General features: G+C 40.7%; 1 protein-coding gene across 2 annotated transcripts in view; it reads left to right on the top strand.

Annotated features, from left to right (window-relative positions):
- Positions 1 to 20195, top strand: part of pcdh17 (protocadherin 17) — a 71430-nt gene extending 51235 nt beyond the window's left edge. For both annotated transcript variants that reach the window (XM_053513857.1, XM_053513856.1), the window contains exon 5: positions 19055 to 20195. In XM_053513857.1, coding sequence (XP_053369832.1) covers positions 19055 to 19716 — 662 coding nt within the window. In that variant the 3' untranslated portion in view covers positions 19717 to 20195. The remainder of the gene's footprint in view (positions 1 to 19054) is intronic.
- Positions 20196 to 27979: the final 7784 nt, after the last annotated feature.

The raw sequence follows: 27979 nt of genomic DNA, 5'->3' as shown, positions 1-27979 counted from the left end.
AAGCTACATTGCTTTGATGGTCTAGACGGTAAGCAGGCCTGTTGTACTCGGCGGAAAAGGAAACATCAATGCTAACTCAATGGAGGTGAAACCGTAAGCTGCTAGTGCGCTAGCTAGCTAAGGCAGGATATGGGTGGAGGAGATGGAAGATGAGAGTGGACTGGATCATGGCAGGAGTGTGTCAGTTAGCCTTTTTTAACCGCGTTAGCACCGAGCTTTTTGGAAACCAATACTTCAGAGTGAGTCCCAAGTCTCGAGCTTTTGTACGTCTGGGGTTCTGGATTAGCTCAGCTGCTGGTTTCGGGTAACACTGCGAGATCTGATTAGGATGATTTGCTGGTCCTGGGAGCTTGTTGACTTTGTGTAGCTTCAGAGAATTGATAAATATCGCGCTTAACATTCATATCATTATTTCCTTCCTGTCTTTGGAAGTCGAGGAGGAAGTGATGGCGCTCGCGAATATCGGCCACTCCATCTCTCATTATGCTGATGTTTCACCTTCGTGCCAGGTCTCTTATCTGTTAATGGCATGCTTTAGCTTTTTCTTTCCTTCCTGATACCTGTTTGAATAAACTGATGCTTACTAATTATAAAAAATAAAAAATGAAATAAAGTATTTTATGGTCTTGTGCTGAGAAATAAAACAGCAGTTAGAGGGACGCTCGGGCTGTCCGCCACATCAGCAACACATGTTTAACCACTATTTAAAAATTTATTGAAATTATTCCCCTGGAAAAACAGATGAGTAAAAAAAAAAAATCTATTCAGATACCGATCGCAATTTATTTGTGATTGTAATATATGTATTATATAAAATTTCCATTTGAGATGGTAAAATGTTGCAGTTCCGTTATGATCCTACAGGTGGAGCACTCAACTGTTTTCACATTCGCAGTGAGCACAGTGTCGCAGTGTGATAGGATTTGATATAATATATTTAATTTAAAAAATATATAAATTATTATATATAAAATTATAAGTATTATATAATTTGATAGGATATTTATCAAATTGTGCTACTTATTAAATTGCAATACAAATCGAATTGGTATCAAACCTAGGTATCATGATAATATCATGTCTTGGATCATATGTCATCAATATCAGCTGCCGGTCGAAGGTGCGAATAGCTTAGAGTGCGCCACCTGTAGGATTAAAAAGGAACTGCACAGTTTTGCAACTTTAACTACAAACATATAAACATATATAAATTAAAACGTATTTTTAGAGCAATCAGTTTTTGAGTCAGTGTGGCGCACAAAGAATCACGATATGTAACTGAATCGTGATCATTACCCCTCTACCTACAGTGAAAACGCTCTATAAAAGCCTTTTTTTTTAGTTGCGTACAAGTTCTCTAAGGTTTTCTGATGGAGACTTTAGAAAAAAGGACAAATGTAAGGCTTAATTTAAAATGAAAAAAAATATTGAAATGTATTTTTAGACCTTAATAATTCATGACAAATACATAAGACAGTGACTAAGTTTAAAAAAATAAATGCTATAATTTTGCTTTAACAAATTCTCCTTGGTTACAGTCTTCCTGTACACCCTTCATTTCACTCTGTTTCTTTTTTTATCTGTCTAAGAGAGAGACAGAGAGAGAGAGAGAGGAACTGGGAGAAGCGATGCTGTGGGAATATTAGCGATGGAAGCAGAGAACGAAGTGTCAGGCAGTGTTTAAGAGCGAGTAGATTAGTGATCAGTAATGTTGGCACAGTTCTCCTCGCCCTAGCACTATCCACTCAGGAGGCTGAACAGCTTGCTCTCAATGACCCACAATCATCAGGCAGAAAGGGCCGGCTTCAGTAGATCAATTACCTCCATGATTACATTCATCAAATGCTTGATTGAAATTCATGAATCCTGTAGAATGAATGTTTTTATCTCTCACAACCCTCTTTTTCTCTAAAATTAGAAAGGACAGTTTTAGTGTCCAGGATTTAACACTTTCATGGCACGCCGTGCCCTTCTCTCACTGGCACGCATCTATCTCGCATGGAAAGCTATATACACATATACACACACACACACACACACACACACACACACATGTTGAGTGATGTTAAAGTCTTCTCGGGACTCCTCATTTCCCCTGTCCTTTGTTCTCCCATGTCTTGTCCTTCTAATAAGAAAGAAGTTGAACCGGTTGCTTGGGGCATGCAGTATGCTAAACAGTGTCTGCTAATGAGAGATCAGATGCAGCAGAGAGAGAGAGAGAGAGAGTGCATGTTTAGTAAGCTCGATCCTTGGCTGAGATTTAAGTATCCTGCTGACTGCAGGATAATTGACAGTAGCATAATCCTCTTCTTCCACGCGGCACTCCAGAGAGAGATCACAGTGACAAAGTGATGAAACACGGAAGTACCGAATCCGACTGTGGCAAAAAAAAACACGAGGTGAAGAAAAACGACATTCATGTAGCGGAAGCTTATTTGAAACTGGAGAGTCAGATCCGTCACCGTACTTTAGTTTCTTTCATTTTATATGTACGCGTGCGCTTAATCATTTTTGAAGAATTTTCTCTACAGAAAGACTACTCGAATCTCTCCTAGAAAAAGCATTCGTTTTATACGCAAGATGCTTTTGGAGAAGACTCATTAAGTCATTTCAGGTTCTTTCATTTGTTGGTGGTTTAAGAGGGGCGTTCGAGTCAAACCGGGACTTTTGACGAACCAACTTTTGCGAGAGAGGCCCATCTGTCTGTGTGAACTGTACACACAATCATTCACCAACACCACTTGCACATTACAGGAACACGGCTGGGAGTTATTGCCATATCTCCCATACAGTCCTGACTTCACTTTATGCCATTTTTCCACATGTTTAGGCCATTAAAGGAGTTCCTGAGAGGCCAGGGTTTCGGATGTGAAGCAATTCAATAAAATTTTATGTGTATAGTGCTTTTAACAAGGGTTATTGTCGTAAAGCACATAAAAAAAAAAAAAGTGTATGAATCAGTGTGATCAGATTATATCTGAGCAGGGACAAGCAGGGGGTCCTTTCACGGCATACTGAGAAAACGTTATACCTTGATGATGTCCAAGCACTAGTGAAATGATGGGATAAGTGCATTAGTGTAGTACGGGATTATATAGGGACATAAAGACATTTTTTTCCCTCTCATAACTGTGTTCTGTTATTCAGCACAATTAAAAGTCCCGTTTTGACTTGAACGATCATTGTATTTATTGGAACTAAATTTCTGTATCGAACCTTAAATGTTATTGCATATCGATCATTATTGATGTTTCGCTATGGACGACTTTGAACTAGGCAGCTTTTTCAGAGCCTCTTTCATTACACATAATTTCACAATTCCTGCTTCTACGTACATTAAAGTAAATAATTAAAATCGGAATGTTGCTCTGCCTTGATTTTGACCTCTTTATGACCAAAAACGTGATAAACAGGTGTATAAGGCTGTGTTTTTTTTTTTCGTGCACGTGCACCTCTAAGTCATTTGGGCTTTACGGCTGAATGAGTGACTTTTCCAGCTTTTCATGGAAGATTACACACCTCGAGCTGCAGGCTGCACATGCGCACACACACACACACACACACACACACACACACACACACACACACACACACAGACAAAAGGACACACACAACCACACCTAAAAAAATCCCAGCAGAACACACAGCATGTCTCTGATCCCCCATGTCCTAATTACAGAGGCTTAAATAAAACACAGGACTGCATTCTGTTTTCCCCCTTTCTGCTCACAGTAGGGCAGGATGATTCTTAAACCTGTTCAAAAAGGCAAGATTTTTATTCCTGCAGTCATTGCACATGAAAATACAAAGGATTTCGAGTTCATAGACCAAAGTCACATCAAAGCTGTGGGTCTCGAACATGTTTAACGAACAAGTGAGGACATTAAACCGATTTGTTTCAGCTTGATCTGGTGCGATCTGGTTAATGTTCTATAATAATCACGCTACATTATTTCATTAATAAGTGAGCCGATGTTTATTATATCACCATCATATCAGGGGGACGTTTCACTCCTCGCATCGGTCCGCTCGTCCGTATTCGATAGATTAATAATTCAAATTCTAACAACAGTTTGTCGCACTGTTTACGTCGTGTCCAGTCTGTTACCATGGCAACGCTCGATGATGCTCGATCCAGCAAATCCTGGCTCCCTTGAGAACCGTTTCCCTTGATGAATTTCTTCATGGCAAAGTGTTTTGTATCTGACGTTTCAGTTACTTGATATTAATTTCTCGTTCTCGTGCGCAGAAGTTATTTATTGCGCACCCTGCTATACTGAATATCGGTTATTTTTGCTTGTGTGACATTGCTTAATCGCTCGAGGGCTGCTGTGGCATCATCAGCGCAGGTGAATTCTAAAGTGCCGTATGTTTGTTTATTTGCACCGTTCTGTGTAAACCCTAAAGTCTGTTGTGTGTGAAAACCCCGGGAGGTTGCGCAATTTCTGAATCAGTGAAACTAACCCATCTGGTGCCAACAGCATTAACCTGCTGGTGTACCTATTAAAGTGGCCAGCAACTAATCAAAAAGTAAATTTTTTTTATTTTTATTTTTTATTAATGATAATAATTTGACAGATAAACCTTACAAATTATTTATTCGCATATTTCAGTTAGGAAGCTGGTGTCAGGGTGCTGGGTCATCCAGGATACAGTGCTAAGGGCCTTGCTTAAGGGCCCAACAGTGGCACTTTGCTGGTGCTGGGCCTTAAACTTCTGAAATTCTGATCAGTAAACGAGTAATCCACAGCCTAAACTGACTGATCCACCATCACCCTACGATTTGGCGATTTATCAAATCCATCGGCATATTATTTCCACAATTCTATAAAAAACTAAAAAAAAACAGCTCATGACAGATGACTGTAGCTTCCTAGAACGAGTTAACAGATTTCACAACGATGGTAACGCAACCTGTGATGTAAACGCTCATCAGAGGGAATGTGAGCCACCGCTATAGGATGCCATACGTCTACGGGAATGCTAAGAATCCATAACGATAAGTATAAGCAAACATCAGACCTTTTTCTTTTTGGATCGATCTTTTTCGATTTTGGGTTATTATGCGAACTACAATCCTGTTTCCTGGGTAAAAATATGATTAATAATCCTGTAGCAGGTAAAAGCAATAATAAAAACTCTTGCACAATACAGTAGTATGAAAATAAATGCAATTAGCACGTTTTCTCGTATCCGCTCCGCACACTGTCACGCGGGTGTCGAAGGCGATTACATGAAAGGCTGCATAAGCATCCTTTTCTACATCACATGCCTGTGTGGTAAAGGTTAGCACCTTTTTTTCCACCACCCCCAAAGGCCACACGCTTCAACCCCCCTGCAGGCTCCGGTTTGAAATCCCAAGACCGCTTTGACTCCCACCGAGCGAATAGAAAAGTAGCGTTCTCTAAACCCCCTCGTCTCTGCCGTCTCCCACGCCTTCTCCGCGTCTACCACTTTTGTCTAAATTTTTTTCATTTCCAGCTTCAAGAAGGGGGACCTGGTGGACGTGCATATGGCTATTGATTCGGCTTTTGTTGCACGTGTTTTGGAGAATTCTCCCCCTGCCGTGGCTCTGTCCTCTCAAGGCGGCGCACCCCTCCAGGGGTTCAGCTTTGAACGGTTTAACCGGGCAGTAAAGCCCTGCCGGTATGCCAGGAAAGCATGAAAGGAAAGACTGAATCGAAAGGCTTTTGTCGGCCGCGAGTTAAGGTGGCTCTACCTTCCGTGGTCGCTACTCGTCAATGCGCTTCCCCGTCGTGTATCGGTATTCGCCTGCGCACCCTGCAGAGATAAAAGTCACCTGTGGACAGATGTGTCGTTTGTCTGGAGGGAAAAAAGAAGCTATTGGGTGTATATTTGCCTTCTGTGATTGGTTAATGTAATGCAAATTAGGTCAAAGACAAAGCAGTGAATAAGAACATGTAGAAAGCGGTGGCTACAAATGATGTAGAGTACCCAGAGGGAACCCACCAAGAACAGAGAGATCATGCAAACCCCATGCACCGGAGGAGACACGAGGCGGGAATCGAACCCGGTGGTGCAAGGCGACAGTGTTGACCACTAAACCACCATATTTAACTTATGAGGACCCAGTGGACACCCCTAGGACTACCGGATGATTCGGAAACCTAAAGTAGAGACTTATTAGGAAGATCTTTCTTCTACACACTAAAAATGTTAACACCCCGTCTTCCTGTGTCTTGAGTGTTGAAGATCTTTACAGTGGAAAAGAACTTCACAATACCAGGTGGCGAAAACTGCCCATCGTTTCGTCCAAGAGCGAGGGAGTGTTTTAGGAGCTGGTCAAAGCTTTTTTTCAATCATACAGTAGCAGTAAGAGTTCTGAAATGAACCGCAGTGAAAATCTGGGCTGTCTCGCCTAACAAAACATGCCGAAGTACGCCGGCACATATGATCGTCTGTGACCTACTTGAAGACGTGCGTAGTTAAAGACCCCTCATTCCCATCTGTGGAATTTAAACCGCACTCGTTTACAGTTGCTTTCATTTCCATATATGACACATTTTCTGCGGTGCGATCTGCAGACGGATCCTGTTGCACACATAGCTTCTCACCCACACACACCCACACAGATCCCCCCCCAGGTTGTCAGGTGCTATGTCTGTCACCGATGCCCGAAGACCTGTTCAAGCTGCCTCATGTAGCCTCTCATTTCTTTCTTTTTTTTTTTGTTCTCCTCTCATCTCTGTCTCTCTGTCACTCAGTGATCGTTCCTCTCCAAAAGCCCACTCAACCCCTACCACCTCTTACACACAATCCTACCAGCTGCGCCGCAGCCTGCCAGGACACAGGTGCTGGCGTTCTGATGCCTCGCTAGTCATGCTGGGCCACGGTACAAGATGCGACACAGATACCCAGCTAGCGGCCCGCTACCCTGCAGAGCTGCCATGCTGCACCGTGCCCATTTTTCCACAAGTGCCAATCTATAGTAGGCCTCTCCACTGTAATTCTCCCTGTACAAGGTCATTATTATCTCTGGTGTTCTGTTCGAGTCAAAAAAAAACAAAAAACAGAACACTACTAAAAGGACTATGTTTTTTTTTTTTTCCCACCAGGAAACCTAATGTCCTTGAATTAATTACTCAAATAACTTAATGCAAAAATTAAAAATTATAATAAATAAAAGATGGTACTTAAATTACAGACATTTTGCTTGACGTCAGAGTAACAAAGGTGAATTATGCCGAGCCCTTAAAAGGACATGAAAGACAACGCACACAAAAAAAAAGGAAAAAATAAATTGTATAAAAAAAAAAATATCTTTTTATTTAGAGATCATCCAAACTTTTTGCAAAACCCAGCGTGACTCGCACGTTTATGCATCGAGATGTATTTAAACAGAGCTGTAAACACAATAATTGAGGTCCGGTATCTAATTAAGGGCCGGTATCATCCACGGAAATGGCCTTGTATAGTTTCTGACACGTCCCACGCCTGTGGTTTGGTCTCAGCAAAAAAAAAAAAAAAAAAAAAACATTTTTCTGAACAAGGACTAATTTTTTTTTCTTCTAGTAGATGAGTCATTTCTCCAGCCTTCATTGCTGTATAGATGTCGAGTCATAAATCTCGTTGTCTGGTAATAAAACGTGCCGGTGCACAGAGCACCGGGTCTGACACGCAGGTGACATTTAGGGAAATCAAGCTGTCTTCCATCAAATGTCCTGGACATCATGGTAAGCTTTTAAAATAGCAGGAAATCCTTTTTTTTTATATATATATAAGCGGGTAAACAACATCTTAAATCCCCTGACTGATCCAGGTTACTCTGCTGAAAGGTGCCAATCATTGTCATCTTACACTACAGCACACGCTGTGCCATAGTGTGAAATTATTCAGTAAGGATTTTCCAGGAGATATTTAGGGAGGATTTTATTTATCTAATAAGCGTAGAAGCGCAACGGTAAACGCACGAGATCTTACAGTACGTTCTGTAAGCGACATGCCGGCATTAACATCTCAGAATATTTTTTTTTTTTTAAGCTGGAATTTAAAAAGGAAAAAAGAAAGAAATTAAAGATGCAAGGTTGTTTTTTCTTTTGTAGAATTAAATCATTATCCTGTGTTTTAGAATAATAATAATAATATTATTATAATTTATACCTTAACATCTGTTGAAATAAAAGTTGACAAAATAACATCTTTAATAGAGGTGCCTTCAGACCCTGCCTTCTGGAAGAGCATTTTCTCAGCCAATCAGAACGCAGAGATCAGAAAACGGGTTTGGGGGGTGGGGAATTTATTATTTTTTTTAATCCACTCAAATTTGGGACATTAGAAAACACCCATTTTAAGGCTTTTCTGACAAACAGAACAAGAAGAGAAAGACCGTTCTGTTTTTATTGCGTGCATATTTAAGAGTTTTTTATTTATAATGACAACTAATAGCTTTATTTTCTTTTTATATAAAATCTATTTTTTTTTATATAGACATCATACCTATCTTTAGCCCTTAACAAATGGACAGACCAGACATGTAGCTCCGTACTGTATTAGTCTATAACGCGAAACAGGTTAAAATTGAGGACATCTTTATGAAATAACACTTTTATAGCCACACAAAGTGGATCGGTTGCTACTACTGTATGTTTCTCACTAATTCTCTGAAACATCTTTAGTATTCCTGAAAATTACCATCATGACAAATTATCCTGCTTCAGCGTGCAATGCAAACTAGTGAATTTTCATAATAGGTTCTCTTAAAGGCTTGAAAATCTTCCCATCACTGATTGCACCGTTTCATTAAATTGCGCCTAAACACAAGAATACAAACAACAGAATCATCTCTCCATCATCTCTTGCTCTTTTCTGTTCAATCTTTCTTTCTTTCCGTTGCTCTCCCACCCCTTGTCCTTTTTCTGCCTCCCATCCCTTTCTCTCCTATTTCTCTTCCTCCCTCTTAAAGCTTTGGATTTGCAAGCCCTTAATCTTTTTTTTTTTTTTTTGCAAGCACATCATTTCACGTTTTCATATTCGACTTATTTATTTCTTGCTTAATTTACTTTACTTGTTTGCTCACCTCATTTTTATGGTCTTATCCACCTTCACATTGTCGGTCTGCTTTGATGGCTGTGACAGAGAGAGAGAGAGAGAGAGAGAGAGAGAGAGAGAGGTGTCTGTGGTTGTGGGCTAAGCGAGGCAGCGAGTCGCAAGCGTTGCTGTGGGAGCAGCTTAGCGAGAGCGCGCACACAGCGGGCCTGAAAAATAGGGATGCTAATAAAAGATTTGGCAAGAGCCCTTAATGCACCCAGTCTGAGCATTAGGAATACACTAGAGCCTCAGCTCCTCCTTGCACTACTTTTCCCTTCTCGCAGACTCTCTATAATGCTGTCCGCAAAAAAAAAAAAAAAAAAAAACTCACACTTTCCCGTTTTCCTAAGAGAGAGCAAAAGAAAGATCTAGAGAGGGGAGAAAGGAAAAAAAATAACAATTGGCACTGAAGAATGTAGACTTCGTTTGGGAGTGTGAAGCGAGGGCTTGTTTACTCTTAACTGTCCTGGATTCCTCTGTACCTCCAGAGAAAAAGTTGTTGTTGTTTTAGTTTTCCTTCAAAAATTCTATCATGTTTAAAAAAGAAATAAAATAAATAAAAACCTCAGTGTAAAACTCCTGCTTTGGCAGAATCAGGCTACTTCGACATTGAGACACTTATTATAATCTCCCTATTCAAGAACATCCATTTTGTTATTGTAGTAATATGATTTCTTTTAGTGCCGTCAGTCGATTAAAACATTTAATCTAATTAATCGCAGCCATAGTTTGTGATTAATCGCGATTAATCGCAATTTAAAATACAGAGATTTACTGGTATTATAAACATGCAATGCTGGAATAAAAAAAAAGCATGACAAACTGGTTGGAGGAAACAAATTATATGCAGTTTTATAACATGTCAAACATTAACATTTAACAAATGTTAAATTAAAATCTCTTGAATGAGACTGCGTGCAGTGACTTGATAATATGGGGGTGTGTCAAAACCACTGATGGCAGGGCTCGAACCCGGAAGCCTAGAGCCTTAGCCACCTTAGTTTACATTTTACTTATTCCTGTAAAAATAGTTTACCTTAAAAGGTAGCTCGAACACACATCTTTGGTTTTATCCAAACTTCCATCTAGAAGCTTTATACAATGAAACTTGCCGTTCAGTGCACCTGGTGATGTTTCTCAGTCATCTTATTATCTGTGTTAAACATTATCACACGTTATCACATTATGGGAATCTATTAGGGTCAAATTTAATCATATAATTCATTTGTGTTAAAAATAATAATGCATTAAAACCTTTAAATTGATCACTTAATTACAGATTAAGGCACTGAGTTACTGATCGGCAGGCCCTTGAGCAAGGCCCTTAACACTTTTTTTTACTCCAGGGGCACCGTATAATGGCTGACACTGTGCTCTGACCCCAGCCTAGTAACAAAAATGACTTTAAGATCATGCGAAGAATTAAGTATTTCATTGTATATGTGACGAATAAAGGTTGAAATTAAAGTTAAACATTCTATCTATGACAGTTAGGGATGAGAATCACCAGGGATCACCTAATATGATATCACCATACCTAGGTGTGAATATGAAAAATTGGAAGAGTTGTTAGAATTTGGAACAAATTTAGCAAATGCAAATTAAAAATTAATTGAAAAGCAAATACATTTGGAGTCAGCATGGTGATCGTGATACGCAACTGATTGACGTTTTTCCCTACATCTCTAATTATAGCTGTTCTTGATGACTAATAGATTGAGGTGTGTGTGTGTGTTTGTTGGGTCATGGAAGCAGATTTAGTTATTGGATCCTGCCAATCTTTCCCCAGCATCCCCTCAGGTCTATAACAACACCCTGATACAGTTTGATGTTCTGTCATTACAAGTGTCGTAAAACTGCTGGCCTTCTCAGATCCTCTGCCTAGAGTGTGAAGAGATTTACCATACGCATCATCATTAGCCTGATAAATGTCCACAGGAGAATCCTAGCATGTGGTTGAAGCTGCGCAATTTCCAATAAAAGGACCACGGCGTGCCTTGACAGCAGGGCTTTTTCCTTTTTTTTCCCCTTCTTCCTGTCAATGCTAGTAATTGCGGAGTTGATAGGAAATTCCTGCGCCTGCAGCCGACTGAGATAATGCATGTTGATCCCACCGGTCATATATAGTGTCACAGAAATGAGGGCTCTTCACCCGATCGATATATAGATTTGTGTGCGGATAGTCAGGAAAGCGCAGGAATAGCAGCTTTACAGTTTTAATTAAGTGGATCCAAAAAAAGGCAATAACCGTGCACGTGTGTGTGTGTGTGTGCGACTCTGCCTGCGCCCGCATTACATCGCATTCGGCTTCCTGATTTGTAGCGGCTTCCTTCTGAATCACGCGCGATATTGTTAAGAAATCAAGGGCAGTTGTTCCAGCCAGGCATGCCTAATGTATATGTATAGGGGGTTCAGTTCGTCCTGATTGGCTGCATAGAGATCCGTCAGCTGCGGATTATTTATGCCTTAATATGGCCCTGGGTAAACGAGCAATCAGTACTGAGAAGTCATATTCCGGATTATGTTGTCCTCGGCATTCGGTTTGGTTCAGATGATCTCACAATAATAATCTTGGCACTTATAAGCATAATAGGAGTGTCCACATTTTTTTGTTTTAAATGGACTAGAAGTTTAATATTGGAATGTTTTAATATTTATTTTCTCTTGGCTCACGTGAACGTCTATGGTGATGCTATACGATCCAATCATGATGTAATATTCACGCCAAAAAGCTTCCGCATTCTAAAACCACAAGAGGACAATCATAACTAAATTCAAAGCTACATACTTCTTAATTCTAACGCATATTTTGAAATCTCTTTTTTTTAGATATGTAGGAAGATTTTTTTTGTTCATTTCTGATGTGACCAGATCAGAGGCTTCAGGGGTTAAAAAAAAAAAATGTAGGTCTGTAAGTGTCTGATGAAATTTCTGAAAAGCAAACGTAACATACGTTCAATTCAAACCAGGACTTGTGATGAAATTTCTGGTGAATGAGGGCGTAAAAACTGATTGATGTTTACAGAGGACTTCAAGCACAGTAGGTCCGTGAATGCCGTTCCCGTGAACATTCAGCAAGAAGAGATGCGTTAGTCTGTGGGAAGTGTACACACAATCATTCACCAACACCACTTGCACGTTACAGGAACACACAGGAGCTGGAAGTTATTGCCAACCTCTGTCCTGGGCCATTAAATGAATTCCTGGGAGGCCAGCATTTCAGACATGAAGCAGACAGGCTGAGAAAATGTTCAATGCTTGATGGGGAGGCACCGGGATTGGTGCATTAGAGAGAGAGAGGGGGAGGCTTAAAGCCATTTCCACATGTTTTGGATTATAAAGAGAAATAAAGAGAGCGGTCATTCTCATAACGGTATTCTGTTATTCTGTACGATCATAAGTCCCGGTTTGACTTGAACACCCCTTGATGTGCTTTTTTTCTTTCTTTCTTTTTTCCAGTTAAACAAAAAATGTTCCTTCGTTTTTTTATTGCCCCATAGTTTTGGCTGAATAGAAATCTTTTTCCTACACATAAGCAATAAATTTTTTTTTATAATAAAATAAATAATAATAATAATAAAAGAACATGCACAATGCTTATTAGATTATTATCTTCTGGAAGTGGCACAGAGATGACGGAGACAAAAATGATAGAATTGCATGTTCCAGTAAACTTTATGCAACCGAACTCGAAATAAGAAATCCGAAAGCTTTGAAGAAGAATAAAACAAAAAGCAATTGCATCTGAGCACAGGAATTTCCCAGAGAAATGACTCCTGCCAGCCCTCACATACACACCCACATGCAGCCGACAATGCAGTGTTTAGCAAAAAAAAAAAAACAACGCTAGAAAATCCTGTTCTACTTTTCACCCCTGCGTTTGTGTTTTACGTGTCGGAGATCACACTGGGACCCAGCCACCCCACCTTTTTCCTCAATAAAGTCTACTGCATCTCAAATGTCAAGCTCTCTCACGGGTTTCCCAGCACCTAACCCCGCTCAGTCTCTCTCATCTCCCCGTCTATGAGAGTTCTCCTCTCCCCTGGGCTCGGTGTGTATCCGCTGACCCTTTACACTGCAATTCCCTCTCTATTAACACCCCCCCCCTCCCCCAACCCACCACACACAAACACACACACACACACACTGAACCAGAACTGTTTGGGCACGGACAAAAACCCTCCCACCGTTTAAGGTGAACGGGTTCACATTCTTTGTCAGTCACCTTGATACACACACACACACATTCCAAATTATGTTTGTGTTCTAGAACCCTAAACTCTGACTTTGTCGTAAGTAGCTACAATCTGGAGTTGGAGTTAACACCCCTCCGCCCGGCCATGCTCTGTTGGGAAACAAGGCTTTGATAAATCTGAAAAACTTCTTTTTCAAGGTTAACCGCCTCCCTAAACACACACACACACATACATAAACCCACACACACAGCAGGGAATGGGGGGCCGGGGGGTGGCTTTAGTTGGTTGGAAATCAAAAACAATAGCGACACAGGAGTCAGAGAGAGACATGATCATATTTCATCACAACATCAGGCTTATTTTCTTTTGACGATATGGGGGAGCATTTAAAAATTTGATTAATGAGGATTAATAAGGTCGAAGGTCGATCATTTGTTTTCAGATTATTTATTTATTTTCACGAGTCTTGGATGCGAAAGGAATGCAAACTGTAAACGCTGATATTTTTCAGTGAGTCCCATGAAAAACCTAATCTTATATCCATTATATCGTTTAAAATCATAAGGAAGGAAAAGTCTTTTTTTTATATATATACCTTCAGCCTTACTTTTATGACCTTAATGCAAAAATTTATTTAAAAAAAAAGTGCTTTGTTTTAACTGGGCGTTATTACAGAAGAGGATCGAGAATCAATCACACCAGCTTCTCTTGGAAAAGAAACAACAAAATAAAGATTTTGTGATGCACAAAAAAAAAAACTAAACAAATAGTTAAGAGCCTTCCACTAGATAATTACTGCAGTGATTAATATGGATCAGCTGGAAACAAGTTATTTAACTCCAATTGATGCAGTGAGTAGCTTCTCATTTCTTAAACAACCACGACAGAAGACCTATCGTGTGGCCATGGCAAAGAGCAATGAAAACTAAGGAGATTGGTGAAGCTACTAAAATTGGGTTAAGAACTGAACAACGCATTATTTATTATTAAAACCTGGAAGGATAGTGGTGAACCATCATCTTCGAGAAAGAAAACATCTGAATGAGCGTGATGGCAGACCATTTAAATGCTTAATGAAGTTAAATCTGGAGTAGAACTGTTAAAATAGTGCAAGTAAGAGCATTCCCATGCACACAATGTAAAGAGAGTTAAAGGGATTGGGACTAAACAGCTGTGCAGCCTTAGGAACACCACTTAAAAGTGAGGATAATTGGGGAAAAACACGTTTAAATTTGCTTAGAATGTCTGATGACTCCAGATTTATTGCGTTCCAGAGGGTATGAACGGTAGGCATGGTTGGCAGCGCCTACTCCTCGTACCCTAGTACAAGCCTGTGGGGGCAGTGTTATGATCTGGGGTTGGTCAGATCAAATTTTTAGCATTGCTACAGTGCGTGTCCTACAATTGAGGTCAGTCAACGATCTGATTGAAACACCTGGTCATTCAGTACAAAGATTAATGGATTTAGTTTTCTTTCCTGATGGCACGGCCATATTCCTAAATGACGACGCCAGGATGCATCAGGTTCAAATTGTAAAAAAAATTGTTCAGGGAGCATGAGACATCCTTTTCACACATGGATCGGCCACCAGGGAGTCCAGACCTTAACCCCATTGAGAATCTTTGGAAAGTGCTTGAGAAGGCGGTATGCAGTGGTTCGAGGCTCCCATCATCAATACCAGGTCTTGGAGAGAAATTAATGCGACTCTGGACTAAAGTTGTGACATTGTATAAGCTTATGGAAACAATACCATAGCTATAATCAAAGCAGAAGGCGCTCCAATGGAATATTAGAGTGTGCAGATTTTCTTTTGGCTGGGCAGAGTATAATGTACATAATAAGATTTCCAGATAAATACGTTAGTGCTAAAAAGTAAGCAGCTGGCTGACATTTTTCTGTCCTTCCATCTTATGTGCTGCTGTGGACGTTTCTGGAAAAACTAACGTTTATTTTTCCATTACATCTCGTGATAGCAATGTGGCTTTTAATTACTTCACTGATGACATTTCATCGATTTTACTGATGATCCCGATGTCCCGGGTGTAATTTCAGACGATCAGATCAACTGCATGCCTTACACTGAATAGCCGCAAACACTTAAAAGGGTGAGAATGCAATTTCGAAGTAAATAACGTAACAAAAAGAGGGCTCACGTTCGATTTAAGAATATTAAAGATCAAAGAGCATACCTCGTCCCGTCAGCGACCCCCAGGCCACGTCTCGAATGACGGAGCAGTGACAAGACTTAACACGTTTAAGCGTTAATGATTTGTTCACATCTATAAAAGAGAGTGATTCCAAGCGTTTAATGTCTTACCAGCTTCAAACCGAGTCTGAACAGATGTAATGTGAGTTTCGAACTCGAAGGTGAGAATTAAGGCATGCTTCTCTTTCCAATCATCTTGAAATATTCTGTTTAAGAGAAAGCCATGAAGCTAATTAGTGCTGAGAAGATAAATGAAAAATGGAAGGGAAAAAAAAAAAAAACACATCAAAAGACTGAAAAGACTCCATCTTGTACCTATAGGTCCCATATTTTACTTTTTCATGTAAATGTGTGTGTTTATGCTCCAGCTGTAATGTGCTATCTAAGTGGCTATTTAAAGGAGCTGTCTGCTGAGCCACGCCCTCCCAGAGATAAGCAGCGCTGAGCAACAAGCCAGAGGGAGGGGCTCTTCTTATATGATGTCCCATTAGGAGGAAACATCCAATTAGCCAACCCCTCACAAAATGTAAAAAGGTTCCCCTTTAAAAGATTGAACACGAACAGTTGGACGGTATGCACGGGGTTTATCCTGGTACTGAACCTCTGAGACATTACTAGGTGTAAATGACTCTCGACCGTATTAAATGAGTCAAACGCTTAGAGGAACACTGCTACATATAACAAGCACCTCTGGGAGCCTAAGAAGCGCGTGTACAAGCCGGTGTGTAGCCCTGGACTCTTTAGACTAGGAAAAAGGGGTTTAAATGTTCTTAGACATGTTTCGGGGCATCCCTTTTTTGTTTCATGCAATAAAAATGAAAGAGCAAACAAGAGATCTGGAGATAGTTACAGTAAATTTGCAGTAAAGTAGTTTATTATTATTTTTTTTGTTTTGATCAGGTTTGCACCAGAGCCGGAGGACTTGTAGTACTTTGGTACTAGATTATTGAAAATGTTACTTTTCAGAAATTCATGAAGTCTTCTTGTTCTTCCCACCTTGCTTACCTTCTGAAATAGTGAAATCCTCAGGATATTAAATATACATGACGTGTCGTTTGTAAAGCATAAATCACTGCACAGAGCAGCAGGCCCTGCTTCGTGTTGACACTCTCTCTCTCTCTCTTACACACACACACACACACACAGTGCTTTGTCAGAAGCATGGCCATACCTTCATCCCTTTGTGCTTCAAATTTCTCAGGACATCACCGGTTCATCCCTCAGCTTCTCTCAGTCGGTGTGTCCTTTGCGCTAGGATTTGCTAGATCCTCATGTGCGAGTGTCTGTGTGTTCGAGGTGTGTCTCCTGTCCCTTTACAATTTACAATTCCTGGGCCTATTTTACACGCCTCAAACCAATAATAATCCAAAATGAAGATGAAAGGGGTGGACACTGACACACACACACACACACACAAGCCCACACACTTTGCGGCATGCTGTTCTAGGCACTTGGTTGAAAGATACAAGGCGGCTGCCATGGGAGAGCTTCAAAGCCCAGTGACATAAATTTATGATACCAGCTCCAGACATTTTTTTGCCAAAAATGGAGCTGCTGTTGTTTTGCACTGGTCTGGCAGGGTGGAGAGAGGGAGAGATGATTGAGAGAGAGAGAGAGAAGATGGAGTCCTCACTGCCATCTCCTTGATCATGCTTATTGAGACCATTCACTCAACCAGCTGCTCCCCCTGCCCCATCCCTGAAAGTAAAGCCCGCTTCAGATCTCAGACATGTGATATATAAATAGTATAGGATGTATTTGTACTATATAACTGCATTGTAAACTTTAATTCTGACACAATAAACCTCTCTTCATCATCATCATCATCATCCCTCTTGACCTACCAAGTCTGACACAGGAATACACTCTGATACACATTTCTGGCCACGCACTCCGGAATTCTCAAAGATGTCTCCTGTTTATACAAAGTGCTTTTAGAGCAGTTATTACGTCGTCTCCGGATCGAGTGATCACTAGCATGGTATCAGACACCAAGTATCGATACTCAGAGTACAGGTACAAAATCAGGACTGGTGATTTATATCGTACTTAGTTAACCCGTAACCACTTCTAGTAGTAACTGCTTGTCCAACTAAGCCATCAATGTCACGGCATGACCTTGCGTATTGGAACTGATTGGAATCTCTTCAGTGCTTTTTTATTTATTTATTGAATTACCCTTTTAAATGGTTCAGTATAGAAGAAGAGAAATGAAAGAAACCCAAAAAATGCTATAATACATAAAACAACACACACATACATAACATAGTATGTCACGCCCAGATTCCATAAGGGGTGTTCAAGTCAAACCGGGACTAGTGATGACATTTCTGGTGAATGAAGGCGTAAGTGATTGACATTTACAGAAATCTTTAAGCATAGTATGGTGATGAGACTTTTACTCACTTTTACTCACTCACTCATCTACTATACCGCTTTATCCTGTATTCGGGGTCGCCTAAAGCCTATCCCAGGAGGCTTAGGGCACGAGGCAGGGTACACCCTGGACAGGGTGCCAATCCATCACAGGGCACACACACACATACTCACTACGGGCAATTTGGTAACATCAATTAAACTTACCTACATGTCTTTGGAACGTGGGAGGAAACCGGAGTACCCGGAGAAAACAATACCTGGAGGAAACCCACCAAGCACAGGGAGAACATGCAAACTCCATGCACACAGAGATTGGAATCGAGCCTGGCCGGGAATCGAACCCGGACCCTGGAGGTGCAAGGCGACAGTACTAACCATTACACCACCGTGCCACCTGATGAGACTTTGAGCCGTAGTTAAAAAACATTTAAAAGGTGCCTACATTTGTGGGTCCATGAATGACGCGGTGGCTCAGAGCCCACTGCAGTCATTCCCATGAACATTTAGTTCAACTCGCTTCAAGCCATTTCCACATGTTTGGGACGTTAAAGAAGTTCCTGAGAGTCCAGGGTTTCAGACATTAGGCAGGCAGTTTAAGAAAATGATCTGCCCTGATGGCATTCAAGCACTAGTGAAATGCTGGTGCATTGGTGTAGCAGGGGAATATATGGAGGAAAATAAAGAGAATTTGTTATTGTACAAAATCAAAAATCCCGGTTTGACTTGAACAACCCTGTATTATGTTATCACCATTTCAGGTTCTTTATCTGCCATACCACAAGTCGCTTTATCCCAATAAAATAGCCGAGTGCAAACTGTAATGAAATGCAATTCAACGCAGATGATATACAGTACACAGATATACAAACAGTATATCTGGGAAAGAACGTAAAAGGGAAAGAACACATGCAGTAGTAGTATTACAGTCAAATCGTACATCGTTATATGTAGTGATATAGAAGATGTGGTCTTTCGAGACAGTGCTCTCTCTTTATTAAAAAATTACATCAGTCCAAGCTTGTTTAAAAGCAGTATTTTATGGACAGCATGAGGCAATGCTAAGGCAATGTGAGACCAGCTTTAGTTGATCTGTACCATCTCTGGGTCTTTGATTTGCTTTTCATTTTGAATATATTTTTATAGCAATCATGGAGATATAAATAAATTAAATAATAAATAAAAATTTTGACTAATTTGTCTTGCTTGTTTTCCCCTTGTTTGCAGAAGAGGACTGCGTGAACTGCACTGACGAGTGCCGTGTCCTGGGTCACTCAGACCGCTGCTGGATGCCACAGTTCCCGGCACCAGGCATGGCACAGGCTGAGGGTCTCGACTACCGCACAAACCTGTTCGTACCGGCAGGAATGGAGGCTGTGGCAACCGAGCCAGAGAACTATGAGGCAACGGGGAACACCAGCGGCAAGAAAACCTTCTGCACTTTTGGGAAAGAGCGACGCGAGCACTCTGTCCTGGTCGCCAACGTCAAGCCCTACCTCAAGGGAAAGCGTGCTCTCAGCCCGTTGCTCCAGGAAGTGCCCTCAGCCTCATGCAGCCCTACCAAGGGAACCAAAGGCGTAGCAGACGGAGCCGAGGTCAATCCCAGCACCAGCCACTACGAAGGACCCAACGGACTATACACGTCTCCTGGAAAGCAGAGCAGAGATCAGGGTTACTGCGCACTAGCCGCATCGGATCCCGTAGCCAAAGTGCTGTTGGAGGCACGCTCGCGTATCAGCCAGGAAACGGCTAACGAGCCGGACGGAGCGCCGGAGCACGGAGGAGGAGAGCTGAGCCGAGGAGGCATGGACGCCGAGCAGGTGGTCAGGGACATTGATAAACTTCTGCAGGACTGCCGAGGCAACGAGGCTACGGTGGTGAGGAAGTGAACAGACTGATGAAATAAAAAAATAACGCAAAGGAGACAAAACTGTGAAAGAGGGCGAGAGTCTGTGAGATAAGAAACACACTCAAAGAGTGAGGTGCTTGTGCAGTTTGGTAAAGTTGGACAGAAAAACTTGTCTAAAAAAAATAATAATAATGAATAAGCCAGGTTTTCTGGACGCCATGTTGTGTTTTTGTGGGGGAGGGGATTCTTAGGGAACTCAGAAGTTGCTGTTTCTGGCTTCTTAGCAAGCTTTTTTTCTTCAAGTGCCCACCAGCTGTAAACTTTCTTTCTGACTCGGAACGCCACAAACCGCAAGGACACGCAAAGGATTCTGACAATCGAAACGTTGAACACTCCAAATCGCGCGGTTGGCTCTGATCGAGACCGAAATCGAACCGCGACCTTCTCTTTTAGTTCCTCTTTTCTTTTTTTCCTGACTTTGTAATATCATTGTATGAAATCCTGAATAATCTCTGATTATCTCTGATCTATAGGGAGGGGAGGGCGGGTCAGGGGGATGGGGGGAAGGGGTGGTAACCCGGGGTGCTTATTTACGAAACGTTACCATTCCTTCACTCGCCATTTCTATTCGTCATATGTGTAAAGCTGTGTTTCCTCCTCCCATATATACGTGTATATGGAACATTCCAGATTGGTGAAACTGTTACTCTTTTTCCTCATCGGTCCTTTGTGTGAACACTGTCTTCAGCTGTCTTCTACTCGTCACTTCTTTTTTTTTTTAAGGAAAAAAAAGTGACCTTCCACTTTGTCCTAAGGCAATCATAATTATGTATATTAGGGACAGATTTCCTCGACTGTGAAACGAAACAAAACAAAAAAAAAATCTATATAAATATATAGATAATACAAATATATATATATACATATATGAACTTATGTATAGTGTCCAGATATTAACAAAAATATTTATACCTTTTCTAAAAAAAAAGAAGAAAAAAAATGCTGAAAATGCAGTTGTTAATGATATTTATTACGCTGCAAAGGTTTGAATTCCAAGTAAACAAACGTCGAAGGAAAAGAAAAAGAAAAACACACAAAAAAAGGAAACGTCCCTTCACATTTGTCACTTACTCGCAATATCATTTAATGTGCGAAATGTATCCGATTAATGTGTTTACATTGAAATGACATATTTTTACTGATTTTGTTTAATTTTTTTTGTTCCCTTGCAATCTATGTGCATATGAGCCAAATTGTTACGTGTACAAGAGCTATATTGTGTATTTTATTAAATTAATATATAGTTGTGTTGCAATATACATGGGCTTATATTGTATTTGGCAACTGTTGCCTTAGTAGCCGTCAAACTCTGTGAGTTTCCTTTGCTGTTGTTTTTTGTTTTTTATTCGCTTCTTCATCATCTTTTCCCTGTGTCTCTGCTCTTAACGAGCGACCGTACACCCGGGCACACTGGCAGGGGGCGGGGCTTGTTTGTTTCGTTCAAGCAAACTCCTTCGCTTTAACTCGGCCCAGGTTTGTTCAGCCAGCACGTTTCTATAAAAAAACAAAACAAAAAGCAAAACAAAAAACAAGAAATGAAACACAACCTACTACAGTTTAATTACTTTTTTTTCTTTTGCAATGCTGAGAAACTTACAGGGCAGCTATTTTTTTATTCCGACAAGTCTTTGTCATTTGGATCTTTCTTTTTCTTTCAAATCAAAGACTGCCATTCATAACTCAGCGTGGAGTCCCTGGCTAACGTTCTGTGATACTGCCTTACTCAGCCGGAAAGCTCGCATTGTTACTGTAGTGCACTCGACTACAAAGAGGACGTGGGATTTCTTCAGAATGTGCCGTCTTGTTTTGTATATAAGGACTCTGTGTATCCGCTTCATACAATATACGTGCACGTTTTCATTATCGCGCGCTCGTCGAAAAATGCCCACAAAATTCGGCGCAGTTCTTCCTCCTGGACTGTGCGACACGATAACTCTACGTCCTTTGTTTTGTTTATTTTTCAGTTCCTCCTTCCTTTTGATGAATTTTTCCCTCTATGTCGCGGAATTCAGTTTAAAGCACACATTAACATCAGGTCTGCAGTTCGAGTTCAAGAAAAGAGAAAGAAATTGATTCAGGAGAAGTGGTCCTAATACGGTCACCTGAGGAACACCATAAACAACACTGTGTTTTAATTTTATAATAATATTTTTTTTTTATATGCTGCATATTTCCAATCAGACGAATTGCAGCGCTTCATTGCATATTTATTGCTCTATATATTTATTTCTTTTCCAGGAAAGCTTTCGTTCTCTTTTTGTTTTGTTTCTCCTTCTCTTTTTCCTCCACCCAGGTGCAGAGATACAAGTTCAAGTTTGACATCGGGAAGAAAACTAAACTTTGTGTTGGTTTCTAATTATTAGTTTTGGGGTTTTTTTCCCCTGCACCAACACAGTAGTGACAAGTCTGATATTTTTGACACCCTCGACATAACCTCGACAAATAATGAAAGGCATCGCGCCGGCTCGCACTCGGAGCTCAGAGAGGCATCTGACACGAGAGCGGTGCGACGCCATGCGCTCCCTTTCATTTAAGAGAACAAAACACTCACGAGACGTAGATGATCTTATGCGCACTTTAACCCAAAGCCAGACAGATAGAAATAATTTTCTGTTTGTCATTTGTCCCAGTTTACTCATCTCCCCCCCCTGCTCTATTCACTTCAAGTTTGCTCATTTCTCATGGCTTGCAAAGATTTGCGTGTGTGCTGTGCTAGTGGTTTCCGTTCTGTGAGCGTCAGTGTGTGCTCTTAATTTGACCTTAACACTTACGACAGCACAACCGAACTCGAAGACCATCCTGACGTATCTCTCGCAAAGGCTGCTCAGGTCTCCTACTGAGGTAGGATGCATGGTTTATTAACCAGGCCTTGCGAGCTATTTGCTGTCTAATGGAGTAGAAGTTGCTGAGGTCAACACATACTTGGAGATCCAGCATAATGCAGTTGCGCCCTCATTATTGTCTAATTACACCGGCTAGGCATGGAGTGGGATTGATCGCTGCATTAGTCAGACCAGGGTGGGGGGTATGTTTGGTCATCAGAGTCTGCCGGCTTTAACGTGTAAAGTGAATGAAATTCATTTTTAAAAACATCCTACCAGTTCTACCAATGCCAGTGAATCTTTTCCTGAACACACACACCCACCCACCCACACACACACACGGTCGTACACAGATGGATCCACCATACGCTGGGCAAAAGAAACGAGGCACACATTGTATGGATAAGCTCAACTGCTATTGTCTAAGGCTGTGTTCTATGTGATCTGAAAAAAAAAGAAAAAAAAAGAATAAAAAGCTAATTAATACATTTAATACACACGGCTCCTGATTGTGTCTTACATGCATTATGCATTAGCCCTGACGTATACGCTATATGCACAAGTCAACACGCCTCAAGTATTGTCATAACATTCTTATTAAAAGATAACGAGCACGTTACGTAAACGCGAGCACTTTATCCGAAGCGCTTCCTCGGCGAGCACAATAAACTCGTCCGCATTGTACTTGCCGGAGAACGTCTATAAATAACTTCTAAAACGTATACGTTTCCCTGTCTCTATGTTTGCTGTTGCTCCAGCTTGAAGGAATCTGTATTGTATCTCTGCACGCAGATGATATCTTAGCTTTAGGCTAATGAGCCCTAATTTATCTCATTAGTTCACATTCCCAACATGCAGGAAGATTAAAGCGGCAAGCTAGCTGAAGGGCACGAGCCAGCTTGATAGTCGGGCAAGCAGGCTTCGGAGTGTACAGAAGCCTGCTTTCTGAGCGCTGGCGCAGCTCCTTCAGGCTTGGAGCCAAGCAGCCTTTGGGAAGATTTTTAGCGCTTCATGAAATATGACAGATGAGCAACTTTATTTAAATAGCCTCGCACGTTGGTGAATACAGTGCCTAGCAAAACACAACATTTTTTCCTTCCAAATGACCCAGAAAGTTAGCAGGCGACTGCCACGCTAGGATGGCAGCAAAAAGTGGCAGACTGACCGACTCTTGTTATATTTACTGCTTTCAAGTAAAGCTGTGGCTGTGTCACTGTGACCAGGAATGAGAAAAGAGAAGATTGAAAAATATCAGAAAATTATCAGCACTCACCCAGCAGTCAGCAGAGCCGAATACAGAAAGGATGAACAACAGCTGCTAGCTTGCTTAGTCCAACATGCTCACTTAAAATCCAAAACTGGCTACAATGATAAAAAAAAAAACTTGTGAATTTACAATATAACAGCAATATTTACTGTAGAATTTACTCTACTGTATAGCACAGACTGACCAGAAGAACAGAAGTCAACATTTAAAAAGGGTAAAATTATCACCTTACATCAAGCAAAGAAAACATTATATGCCCGGATTAGGGTTAAAAACTTTCCAACTCAGTATGATGATGAGAAAGTATATAATGCTGGACCATCAGCTTCAGCAAAGAAAGAAGAAAACACAAAAATCACTTAAAGATCACTTAAATGCTTGCCGTTTGCTTAATAGTTTAGAATAAAATTCGAAAAAGTTTTGCACTTAAGCCTCTATTAGTGAAAGTGAACTTTATATCAATTAAAAATATTCATATATATATATATATATATATATATATATATATATATATATATATGAGAGAGAGAGAGAGAGAAACCTCGGATTGCGTGTAACGCGGTTTGCGAATGTTCCGCAAGACGAGCAAAGATTTTAAATATCATTTGACCATGAAAACGAACAAGTCTTAATTTACGACTGAGCCAACGTTTTTTATCTCTCTTGCGCTGTGGAATTATGGGTAATTGTCTCCCCTGCTGGGTCTTAGCGCTCGTCTCTCACTGGTATAATCAACATTCGTGCACTCGTGTACTGTTTACTTTAACACTGTGACCGGAATGAATTATGCTTGAGATGGTTCTACACCTTTACTTGAGTAAAGCTGTGTTTGATTATACTGATTGGACTTGATTAGGAAAGCCACACACTTGTCTATATGAGACCTTACAGCTCACAATGCATGTCAGCAAATGAGAATCATGACGTCAAAGGAACTGCCTGAAGAGCTCAAAGACAGAATTGTGGCAAGGCACAGATCTGGCAGTGGTTACAAAAAATTTCGGCTGCACTTAAGATTCCTAAGAGCACAGTGGCCTCCATAATCCTTAAATGGAAGACGTTTGACCAGAACCCTTCCCAGAGCTGGCCGTCCGGCCAAACTGAGCTATCCGGGGAGAAGAGGGTTGGTGAGAGAGGTAAAGAAGAACACAAAGATCACCGTGGCTGAGCTCCAGAAATGCAGTCGGTAGATGGGAGAAAGTTGTAGAAATCAACCATCACTGCAGACCTCCACCAGTCAGGGCTTTATGGCAGAGTGGCCCGACGGAAGCCTCTCCTTAGTGCAAGACATATTAAAAAACACCTGAAGGACTCCAAGATGGTGAGAAATAAGATTCTCTGGTTTGATGAGACCAAAATAAAACTTTTTGGCCTTAATTCTAAGTGGAACATTTAAAGAACACTGCTCATCACCTGTCCAATACAGTCCCAACAGTGAAGCATGATGGTGGCAGCATCATGCTGCGGGGGTATTTTTTAGGTGCAAGGACAGGACGACTAATTCCAATCAAGGGAAAGATGAATGCGGCCAAGTACAGGGATATCCTGGACGAAAACCTTCTCCAGAGTGCTCAGGACCTTAGACTGGGCCAAAGATTTACCTTTCAACAAGACAATGACCCTAGGCACACAGCTAAAGTATAGAAGGAGTGGCTTCACAACAACTCTGTGACTGTTCTTGAATGGGCCAGCCAGAGCCCTGCCCTAAACCCAATTGAGCATCACTGGAGCGACCTAAAAATGGCTGTCCACCAACGTTTACCAAAATTGGAGAGGATCTGCAAGGAGGAATGGCAGAGGATCCCCAAATCCAGGTGTGAAAAACTTGTTGCATTTTTTCCAAAAAGACTCATGGCTGTATTAGATTAAAAGAATGCTTCTACTAAATACTGAGCAAAGGGTCTAATTAATTAGTCCCATGTAATATTAGTTTTTCTTTTTTTAATAAATATTTAAAAATGGCAACAATTCCGTGTTTTTCTGTCAATATGGGGTGCTGTGTGTACATTAATGAGAAAAAAAATGAACTTAAATGATTTTAGTAAATGGCTGCAGTATAACAAGAGTGAAAATTTAAGGGGGTCTAAATACTTTCCGTATGCACTGTGTGTGTGTGTGTGTGTTTGTGTGTGTGTGTGTATGTATATATATATATATATATATATATATATATATATATATATATATATATATATATATATATATATATATATTTATTTATTTTTTATTTTTATTTTTTTTCACCTATTTTCATTGGAGCTGTCATTTTTCAGTTGTCATTTTTGTCATTAGAAAACACTTTACTCACCAATCATCTTACAGCTCAGTGCATATAATCACTCAGATAAAAAGCCAAAAACTGTAGCTAATGTGACATTGGCAGTACAAAAATAGATGCATTCCGAAACAAATCGACAGCAGAACTCTGTTTAAGCATGAAAGTAAGCATTTCCAGACACACAGTGTGATTAAACCTTACAGGACAGCTGTGTAGATGGCCTAAAGGTTATGGGGCAATAAAATAAAATCAGCTGACCTGAATTTCCTGAATGACGAGGATGTCCCATCCATGGAGTTTTTCTTCCCTGGTGGAACGGGCATATTTCAGGACTCAAATTGTGAAAGAGTGCTTCTGGGGTCATCATAATTTTCACACATGAACTGTCCACCACATTGTGTGTTGTGGTCATATATATATATATGGTCTATAGTAATGTCTAGCCATTACAATTCGTTCCTTCTGATGGTAGCTACATTTTCAATATCTTGTTACAATGGCGGCTGGAAGAGGCTGGGATATATATCAGGCAGCAAAAACCGGTGAACTGGCGACAGGGTTATGTGTGGCCAAGGCTCACTAATGCACATGGGGAGCGAAGGCTGGGCAGTCTAGTCCGATCCAATAGAAGCACTAGTGTAGAGCAAATTGAGGAAAAGATTCATGCTGGTTCCAATAGAAAGGTGTCAGAACGCACAGATCATTACTGTTTTGGTGGCAAATGGTGTTTGGGACATACTCAATATTAGTATTAGTATCACCTTGGTCACAACGTTATGAGTGATCAGTGAATATCTCAACCCCTCCCACAATGGTTCATGTTCAGCAGCCAGTGACCAGTCAGTTCTTAAAGCTAAAAAGCTATTGAGATAACACTGTATAATAAATCCATATCCAGCAGGCTGCTATTATTGATGGCTTTTTAAAATTAAATACCCGAACCTTCATGTGCAAGCTCCGAACCAATTAGAAGTGTTCACTACAGAATGCATAATGCATGTTACAATATTTATTTTCCAAAGAAGTTTTGCGAAGGAAAAAAAAAAACGAAGAATATTTCGTATTCGTTTTGGGGTTTTGTCTTGTTCATACATAGCCCTGAGGCAGGTATTAATTAATGAGGGGAGAAGAAACGTGAAGAAATTAAACGCAGTTTCTGGTTCTGTGCTCTTTACAAAGACACACTCTTCGCTTCTCTTTAATGCAGCAATGCTTTAAAAGTACTTGATGTGCGCATAAATATAACTCTGGCAACTTCAGCAGGATGTTGCATTGCGTCGTACATACTTTTATTTGTGATTTTAAGGTTTATCATCATCATCATCCTCCTCCTCATCAAGACACCTGATGCTACTGAAGTATTTAATACACTTGCACGATGCTGAATGTCAAACACCAACATCCTGGAACACTTTTATAGAAATACAGTGCTCAAGCAGACAAGCTCAGGATCACTTCAAGCACTTAAAAAATAAAAATAAAAAATCAGCGTTAATGACAACGATCAGATGGACCACAGCGGCGAGTGACAGGAAATTAAGCTGCCAGCTTGAGCAAGGACGATCGGCTTGACTTTGATTTGATAGCAAAGGTGGCCGAGACGAGATGCTAACACAGAAAGTAATCATAGCCGGGGGTGCCAAAAAGCCTCGTGTCATCAAACAGCCGCAACATAAGCATGCGGGAAATGATACGTCCCTGAAACAACCCCCCTCCTCCTCTTCCTCCCCCACCATGCCCCGCCTCCCAACCCCCTGTCCTTACTGCAGTAGTGACTTTGTTTTTTTTTGTCTATACAATGCATCCACATACTTACATGCATATACACATACATACACACACACTTTTGATTAAAACGGAATAGTCACTGCATCCT

Source organism: Clarias gariepinus, chromosome 15, assembly GCF_024256425.1.
Source record: "Clarias gariepinus isolate MV-2021 ecotype Netherlands chromosome 15, CGAR_prim_01v2, whole genome shotgun sequence".
NCBI lineage: Eukaryota > Metazoa > Chordata > Actinopteri > Siluriformes > Clariidae > Clarias > Clarias gariepinus.
This window is presented reverse-complemented; position numbering and strand designations above follow the sequence as displayed.